This window comes from Eublepharis macularius, chromosome 5 (genome assembly GCF_028583425.1).
Source record: "Eublepharis macularius isolate TG4126 chromosome 5, MPM_Emac_v1.0, whole genome shotgun sequence".
Lineage (NCBI taxonomy): Eukaryota > Metazoa > Chordata > Lepidosauria > Squamata > Eublepharidae > Eublepharis > Eublepharis macularius.
The window spans coordinates 126,075,229-126,085,159 of NC_072794.1; the positions used below are offsets into that span (position 1 = coordinate 126,075,229).

The 9,931-nt window shown below is 43.8% G+C and overlaps 1 protein-coding gene across 1 annotated transcript in view; it reads right to left on the reverse strand.

Moving 5' to 3' along the window:
- Nucleotides 1-7,631, reverse strand: part of SYT6 (synaptotagmin 6) — a 211,651-nt gene extending 204,020 nt beyond the window's left edge. Inside the window, exon 1 of the mRNA XM_054980659.1 lies at nucleotides 7,484-7,631. Within this exon, the coding sequence (XP_054836634.1) occupies nucleotides 7,484-7,631 (148 nt within the window). The remainder of the gene's footprint in view (nucleotides 1-7,483) is intronic.
- Nucleotides 7,632-9,931: the final 2,300 nt, after the last annotated feature.

Consider the following 9,931-nt stretch of genomic DNA (forward strand, 5'->3'; position numbering starts at 1 on the left):
ATGTCTCCCATTCAATTACTTACCAATTACTAACCATGCAAGGCTGACCCTGCTTAGCTTCCAAGAGCTGGGCTTGCCTGGACTGTTCAGGTCTGGGCAGTTGTCCGTTATCCTACCCATATTCCATTCTCCTGCTCCAGTGTGGCATTAAGCTCGCCAAATTTCCAATGGGTGCATTCAGAACTTCAAGATCAATGGGAATTTTATGCAGCCACCTCCCCACTTGCAGTGACTCTTGACAGTGGAGGAAAGTTGGTTTATTCTGCTTGCCTAGTTCAGAGGATAAAATCCTACGTAGGTTTCTTCCCTGTTCTTTCTGAGACCAGTATGCTTGACACCATGGATAAGATCTCTCTTATCCATACTGATTTGGACTCTCCACAAAAGGATCTAGAATTGATAAGTGCCACCAAACATCCACTGGCTCTCCCCTCCCCTGCTGGAGTTCAGTGGAGCATTGGAGGGAAATGGGGAGGGGGAAGACAAAATTGTACAACACCATGACATCATTTCTGGTTAGGAACCCAGAAGTGACATTACCAATGTGGTGATGTCGCTTCTGGCTTTCTAGCAAGAAGCGATATCACAGCATTGTGCTAAGCTGTTTTGCTAGTCTCCCCTCGCCCCCAAATGCTCCTGCCACTGTTGAACCCTGGACTGGCAACCCTAATAGGATCAGAGAAGTGGGTACCCACAAGGGCTTGTGGGGAACATCTCATCTCCCACCCCCTAATCATGTTGTCTTTCCCTTCCCTGCCCCGCCCCCCTAGATAAGCAGGTGGCAGTGGTGGTGGCCAGGAGTGCCTTTCACCAGTTTCAGCTCGTGAGTCAACTGCAGCCTTTCCTGGGGGGGCGGGGGCGGAATCTTTTCACTATGAAGCATGCCTGGCACATCTACTGCAACCTCTCTATTAGGGGCTGCCCTTGAAGAGCATCTGAAAGTTACAATTGGTACAGAGTGCTGCAGCTATAATGCTGACTGGAATGGATTGTAATGACCACATGAGTCCATTCTTGTCCCACTTACACTGACTCTCAGTTACCTTTCAGGCTAATTTTGACCTTTAAAGTCCTGTTCAGCTTGAGGCCAATGTATGTTAAAAACACTTCCTCCCATATGAACCTATGACAATCTTCAGGGGCTTTTTTCAGGCACTCTCATGGTTCACCTCCTCAAATCTTTCTAGGGCCTTCTCTGGGCCGAGCCCTTCAAACTCTATTCACCTGCAGCAAGAGCCTGTTCTCTTCTAGTATTATTAAACTTCCTGAAGAAGAAATTGAGGGTATTTTGCTGTTAATTTCACAAGGAGGGTTTTATTTTGAAGGAAAGTGATATAGCTGTGTTTTTTCCCTATTTTTAATTTTAATTGAGTAATGTATTTATTTGGACATTTTAATGCTGTTCTTCATCCCCAAGAAACTCAAAGCAATTTACAAAAAAACACCAAAATACAATTTCACAATTTAACAACCAATTTAAGCTAATAGTACAATACAATCAAAGAAAACAAACACATTTTTTGCTAGTCCTAGTATTCCCAGGTGCCCAGCAGTTTGCCCCCATGCCTGCTGATCATTGGTGACTGACGGGAGGTGGTAAGCTGCCCAGCAATCACCCACCACTGGCAGGCAATCCAGGCAAGAATGCAGTGCATGCACTCTCAACAGAGAGCAATGACATCACTTCCTGAATTGATGTCATCACGTAGGCTGTGGGAGTGCTCCTTTGCTTTGTGGGAGGTGATTTTGGCTCCAAACAGGTCGATTCTCAAAGCACAGGAGCACGCCTGCAGCCGGCAACATGACTTCAACAGTGAAGTGCTGACATCAACACCTTTCAGGCCAGAAGTGCAGAAGCAGGGAGAGAGCACCAGTAAGGACCGCCCCATTCCCACTGTTTGCCAGGGAGACCTGACAACCGTAGCTGGTCCTGATCCAATGGGCTGCCTAATGCAGGCCCAGACTGAGAGCCCCAGGCTAACAGCCAAGAATCCTTTCGTCCTCAGTTTGTACTCAATGGTACATAACCCTGGCTACACCCAGGCTTAGTGCCTGCAAGCAGAGGAAAAACATGCTCAGCCCAGATAGTTATCAGATGCTGCTAGCAATCTTGCAGGATTTCTAGCCATCCTCCCTTGCCAGATGAAGGATTTACCTGTCATCTGCAGGTTTTGTTTATTTGTTTTTTTTGGGTAAGCCACCTTGAGCCACCACCACAGTCAGTGGGAAAGGTAGTCTATAACAATTTTAATAAATTAACTGATGGATTAGTGGGCATTCAGTAATAAATATGTTATGCACTTAAGGTGTTGGTAGTGGATTAAAGGTTAGAGCATGGAACGAATTGGGGAGACTCACATTCAAATTCCTATTCAACCCTGAAGCTCAAGTGGTGACCCTGAGCCAGTCGTTCACTCTCAGCTGACCTACCTTGCAAGGTTGTTATGTGGACAAAGTGGGGGAGGAGGGAACCTTGTGTGCTGCCTGTATTTCTCAGAGGAAATGCAGGATAAAATGTTAGACATACAGATGCCACCAATGCCCTGGCTCTGCCCCCCACCCCGAAGCTGGCATTCTCAAAGTTGTCTGCAGTGCCAATTACCACCCTTCCAAATCACAAAAGGCAAGGCTAACACTATTTCTCTACACACAAATTAAAAACAAGTCCACTAGTGGACATAGCAGTAGGTTATCCCATGCCAAATAATAAATACATCAATGGGCATTTACCCTTTTTATTTCCTGGATGTTTTTTCTTTCTTCTGCCAAGATGCATATATAGCTGTTAATATGTAGATATGCATCATTGACAACTAAAACAAGTGAACCAGCTAGAAAATAGACACAGCTGGATATGCAATTAACTTTTCTGCCTTCAGAATATCAACAAAAGGCAGGAGGTATGGGAGGCAGCCACAATAGCAGAGTGTGGAGTTTATTTTTCTATTTCACGCATCTTTATATCTAAAACGTTTGCGGTTCAGTTTTTTGTAACAATAGTGAAGAGACAAAATTTTCCAGAGACTGTTTTTTGCTCCCTTTTGAAAACTGAATTTCATTTTGACATGGCTACTCTTGATTTTTGCTCTTTTTTGCATTATAATTCCTATAATGCAACTAGTCTCCCTGGCTGGATAACAACTTCCATACATAATGTTAAATGACATTATGCAGTCAGTAATGTTTTTGCATTGGAAATATCATGATGTCATGTGCTGAGATGGAATGAAAAAGAAGCACATGAGCTAAGAGTCCAACAGGGCAGTCCTAAGCAAAGTTACACCCTTTTAAGTCCACTGAAGTCAATAAGCTTCCAACAGTGTAACTCTGGTTAGGATTACATTGCATATCAGGGGGCAGGCAGCCAAGCCCCATATGATTGCACAGTCAGGCTCCTACATCATGTGATTTTGCCACCACTGGTCACGTACACCTACTTAATACAAATGCAGTTTAAAATTTTAGGGCTGACCCCTTCCCAAGCCAAACATGAGAACAGGTGAGTTTTTTGGCTCAGCCCTCATCATGTCAGTTTTTGCAAAAATGTTGCCCCTTTTCCAAAAAGATATGGTTTGCCCCTTGCACACACAACTGATAGCGTTTTTCAGATCATCAGTATAAATGTTTCAGGCCTGTGCTGGGTGACCAGCTTCAACTTGAGTGACCAACTTTTATACCTTGCTTGTCCATAACATCTCTATACCTTGAATTGTCTCACCGCTTTGTTTCATGTTTCAGTTGGTGTGATTGACACAAAATATGAAGTCATCACTGATCTTATGCAGGTTGCTCTTTGTGGCATATCACCAAAAGGAAATGTGCTGCATGCAGGCTTCGATAACACAGGGAAGCACTAGGGCATGGTGGAAGGAAGCCTGTTATCATCATACAAAACTGCCAGGCAAATTTTGGTTGGTTGCATTCTGCTTGTTATGTAAATGCTGTCATTCTGCCCTGCTGGTTCATTCATGTAGCCAGGCATCCTGTTGCCATTAATATTAGCCTATGGAATCTTTCTTGTGTGCATTGGGTTGGGGCTGATTATCAGGGATCACAGAGAGGTAAGTAGCATCTCACAGAAATCTCCACCTTTATAGTACACAAGTGAGTATTGCCTCTGAAAACTATGGAAACTTAAATTCGGTCCAAAATACAATGGCCAAGCTATTGTTGGGGGTTGAATATAGAGATTTTATGCTGAAAGAGCTGCATTGGCTACTTGTCTGTTTCTGCATACGAATTCAAAGTGTTGGCTGTTATCTTTAAGGTCATAGATGGTTTGGGAGCAGATTCGGAGAACGTAAAGGGCTGGCTGCATCCTCCTGTCCGGTCCAGGCTGCCAGTTAAGATCTGCTTCCAAAGCCCTGCTCTCTGTCTCCTTCCATACACTTGCAGAAGTAAGCTGGGTAGCAGCTAGAAACAGGGTTTTTTCCATATTGCTTTTGGAATGTCCTTACCCTAGAGTGGCTGTCCTTACCTCACCAAGTGGCTGTCTAACTGTCTTTCAGATGCCAAGCCAAAACACTTCTTTTTATTCAGGCTTTTAATTGAGGTTTTTTCTTATTTTAAGCTGTTTTATGGTCAGCTTTTTGCCTGGGGACTGTTTCATGGAGGTTTTTTTAGATAGCTTAATTGTTGTTTTATGCCATTTTTATGCCCCAAGTTTGTTTCTAATACTGACAATTTATACTGTTGTTTTTATTATTATATGGTATTGTTTTTATTTGTGAGCTGCCTCAAGCCGGTCTCTGGAGAGGCAACATATGAATGCTGTGAATAAATAAACATTATGTCTTCTGTATGAAAGGTAGAGAAGCTTCATAACTGTGTGCATTATGTACCATCTTTTGATGTGATGAGCTGTAAGATGCAGATTAAATATTCTGGGAAGTGGTAGCTGATTTCTCTGTCTCCCAACTCCATAAGCATCAAAATGTGTTGTACATAATACATAGACAAACTTGATTTTTCATGCCATCACTAATCATCCTCATATGAGCTGATTGGTGGCGTACGAAACAGTTTTGCGCTCATGCAGAACAACCCTGATGATGTGTCTCATTGTGCACTTGGCAGTCTGCATAGGCCAGTGACTGTCTTCAGCTATTCCAAGCTGCAAGTGCTCCTTCACACTGGTGGAAGCACTTCCAGATTTCTGAAGGAATATGCACATGATCTTCACCCTGGGAAGGGAGAGACTGCTCATCCACATGCAAGAACGTGTGATAGAAGACCAGCTCAGTGGAGAAGACCTTACTTCCTCAGGAATGCACAGAACTTCCGTTCTATAATAATTCCAAGTTCTGTATCATATAACCCAAATTCTGTATTAAAATGCCAAACTTTTGGCCATCAAGTTCTACAGAGTAATCAAAGACTAACCAGTGCCGGCCTTCCTGCAGCAGCACGCTTCCCATGTTGCTATGAGAAGGCCTTGAGTCACACAAGACAAAAATCCCTTCGCAACTCTTCATAGCCCTGTCCTCCACAAATTCCCTTTCCCCTATTCCTACTACCTGCAACTTTTTTTACTGCAGACCTGGCACTCCTCCAGCATAATCAGGCGTCATCTGTGCTCCTCAGTCTACCAGGTTCTGGATCATTCCAGCTCCTTCAGAGGCACTTGCGATACTTTGGAATCATGCAAGGCTTAAGAGGTTGGCCAAACTCTAGCAAGCAGCAGATGCCCACATGGAGCTCATAGGCGGGTAGCTTGTCTGAATCAGGGCATTGGTTGTAATCTGCTGGGAACAGCAGGTGATTTGGATGCTGTAAGGCAAGAGCATAAACCTCCAGCATAAGCCTTAGCAATCAGGGTACCCCTGCTGAAATCACAGCATCCATCCCAGTCACCAGCAGTTCACAGAGATATAGAGCAATCAGTAAGAAGATCAGTTCCAGTAAGCAATCTGAAGAATAAAGTTGTTGGGTGTTCCACTTTTTGCCCAGGCAACTGTACTGTTCCAGATATTTCCCTCGCCACGTACCACAAAGCATCCACCTGCCTCATAACCTGGGCTTAGCACTGCAACCTGTTTCTGAATGCAAATGCTGACTTCTGTTATGATTTCATACACACTTAAGAACAAAATGCCAGTGGATGCCTGCAAAGCACAGAGCCCTCACCAATGAGGGAAACTCAGAATCCAACAAGACCCTGGGAGAAAGATCTCAAGTTGCAACTGGACAAGCATCTAGGCTATGACAGACAGACACACATACACACACTCCCAGGGATTCACCTTCTAGCCAAAGCTGAAAGTGATTTGTTAACACACAAAGAAAGTCATCATATGCCAGAAAGTAACACAAACTGTTTCCATACATGAAGACATCCATATTGCCTTTTCAGGGAAAGTTTGTCCAAGGATTGTTGATTTTCAAGTAAACCTTTTCACAGCCAAGAAAATTCAAATTAAGCAACTATGAATTAGACTTGTAGTTTTGAAAGGGTATAGTGAAGAATGCACTGCTATAGGCATGTAGTCCCTGTACAGAAACTCTCCCTTGTCCTGCCTAGTGCATGGCTATTTGCAAAGCAATGAAGAAGAAATTCCAGCAGGGATGTAACAGCAAACCCATAGGATCCAACAACATTCTCTTTTAAACAGTGGCCGGCTTTGCAAAGTTTCCCAGAAGGGCATGAGTTTGTCAATCCTCCTTTGTTTGTTCCCTGAAGAATAAAGTCTTGATACATGGAGGTTCCATTTGGCTATCATAGTCAGTATCTAAATAGCCTCCTTCTTTTCCAGTGTAAACACGTATTAAACATGGTTCTGCACCTAGGGAATAGGAAGAGTGACTCCCCTCAAATATTGGAGCAGGGTAGAGCTGACATTGCTTTTAATGCTGGGCTAGTCAAGCCCAACCCCAATCTCAGAGCTATCAAACTCTGAAAATAACCATATGTTTGCCACAGCACTACAAGCCATTCACTGAGCTCAATTAATGAGCAAAATGCACCATTGCTTGCTTACACCAAGCACAAACCACTGAAAATTTATTTTTAAGGTAAGCAGACTGGCTTTTGATTTTGCTGTGTATATGACTGAATAATCTTCATTATTCAGTCATTCCCTACCTGTGCATTCCCTACCTGTGCTTGAGGAGAAGGTGGTTCTACACCCTGCCCCCCGCCCCCACCCTGTTCCTTCAATTACTATTTTGTTGAGAGCAAGCAACTTGTGATTTGTCAGTTCAGTGCCAGAAAGCACATTTTCCTCTTTCCAAACTCTGCATCATACTACACTCGCCCTTTCAGTTCTAGTCTTGTCGCTTTCCCTGCAGAACTTGCTGTTTTCAACAGGTTTCTTGTGAGTCAGGACTTCCTAACAACGTGAGTCTGCACGGGACCAAATGGGATGGAAACAAATGCCTGGCCCAAGATGGCAAACAGGGCATTTGCACAAACTCCTTCCCCTTTACCAACATGTGAAGAGGAATAGTAGGAAAGTCCTTCCCTGCAGAACAGGGGGCACTGTACCTGGCTCAGGGACACTCAGGTCTGGAGAGAAGAAGAGGAACTCCTTGCAGGTGTCCAAGTCCAATTTGGGCAGGCTCTTCTTGCGGCAGAGGTCGGTGACAATCCGAGCTGCTGTCTGACACTGGTTGTCCTCTTTAACAGCACTCATTTCCCAAACTGCATCTCCTTTGCCGCCTACCTGGGCTGACTAGGAAAGAGCAAAGGGGGAGTACAGAATCACAGCAATAGTGTCACACTCCCCAGGACTCCACTAGTTAATTCATGTCATCTTGATGCCTCCCTTCTCAAAAGGCACCCCAGAGGTGGAGGCTGCAGTCAGGGTTCAGGCTTGACAACCTCTGCTCACTTTCCCCAAACCACAGCTTGCTGCAAACCGGCCAGTACCTTCTGATTGCCTTGTTGCTTCTGTTATCAGAGAGCTGTATATACTGCCAAGGCGTGTTCTGCACAAGGATCCTCCTATCCAATTCAGTTTAATCCTCTCTTTGCATAGTTGCAAAACCTCATTTCAGAGAATCTTTTTTTTAACCCCTTTCCTGCTCTACCTTGTTTTCCAGGTAGCTGAAGAGGCATTTCCAGTTACTTGTACAAATAAGTGAAGCCCAGCAGCCAGTGCACACGGGTAAAAGGAGCATTAGAATCTTCCTTACGGTGCAGAACAGCTTGTCACAACACAGAGCTGAAGCTGAGCCACACGATTGGCTCCTGCACACACTGTTTCCAGCACAAGGGAGGGAACCGGTTTTATTTATTGGCTCATCCCAGCCCTAACATGCTAAACTGCAGATTGCTAATAGGGTGCCAGCCCCGTTTTGTGTCTGGTAATTAGATCATTGTTTTAATTTACTGTACCACTTCCCAGAGTGAGTTTAGCGGATGCACATATAGACGTTGCGCCAATTCTCAGGCACGAACAATGATCGTATAATGAGCAATTAAAATATGATACTCTGTATAAAGAACCTCTGGTGTGGAAGAGGAGGAAGAGGCAAATTTAATGGGGGGGGTCACAGCCAGCAAGAAAGAGTCAGCCCAGTGGCTGTTCTCATCATGTTCTCATAAGAACAACTGCCCCTGGAGCAACTCTGCCACATCTATGGTCTCAGAGAACTTCCTTGCTTGTGTAATTCTGCGGAGATGAAGTAAAAGATAGAACTCTGCCCATGCTCCAGCATTACTTTGTTCAACAAGTTGTAGTTTCCTCAAATTCCAGGTGGAAGGAAATAATGCCTCCTTCTTGCCTAAGCAGAGCCATAGACAGAGGAAGCAAGTTGGGTCATACACTTTGTTTTCATTTATTTTCATTTTATTCTCCCTCCCTCTCTCCCTCCTTCCCTGTTTTTATTTATTTTGAGCCCTTTTCTACTCCTTAGTAACACCCATAATACTGTGTCTATTGTAACCTCACCTCATTTATTTATGCATTTAGTACATTTTAATCCAGCCCTTTCTCCAAAGAGCTCAGGGCAGCATACATTGTTTCCCCCCTCCTCCATTTTATCCTTACTCTACCCTGTCAGGTAGAGGATGCTGAGAGACAATGACTGACCCAAGGTCACTCAACAAGGTTTGTGGCCAAATGGGGATTTGAACCTAAATCTCCCAGACCGTAGTCAAGCACTCTTACCGCTGTACCACACTGGCCACTATGTTTCTCTAGAATTTCTTGTGAGTTCACTTTTCCTAGTTTTGCCTTCACTTAGCCTTCCCAGTTTGTGATAAGAACTCCACAATAAAAGAAAAATAGTGAGCAATCCATTCCTTGCAATGGCTTCATTTGACTCACTTAACCTTTCTTAGGACTGTGTCTAAATGAGCATGGAATATGCCTGTATTTCTGGAGTTCCTAGGCAAATGCACACAGAGAATTATGAATCATTCTCATCTTTCTCAGCTGCTGAAGAGGAAATGTTTGAGCCTGAAGGTTTACCTTTCACTTCCAAGTCATTTGGATAGGAAACATAAGCCCCCACAGCAAGCCTGCAAGAATAAACAGCACACTTCTTCATCTTAAAGCAAAACAAACAAACAGAAAGAAAAAACATTCTGCTTCGTGGAATTAGCACCATGGAGCAGAAGGAGGGGAGGTACCTATATGAAAAAGCCGATGAATGTGCATCTTCCTATGTAAAATGCCAAGAAGGTATGTTATTCTTTTATTTTAGTGGACCATTTTACATTTTAGTCCCAGGTAGACTACTAGTAGGAGGGAAAAACAGTCACAGAGAACAAACCTGGAATCGGAGGGAATGTATACTAATAGTCGTTCTTGCACACATGTACCCCACACAAAACAATCCTACTGCCAAGATATTAATCAGCTGAACCCAAATAAATTCTTCTTTTTTGCTCCAATCAGTGTTTGCCTCTCTCCATGTGAATGGTTGAATGCTACTGGGTTCAAAGCTACCAAAGAGAGTAGATATAAAGGTGAAGAAAGACATTCTA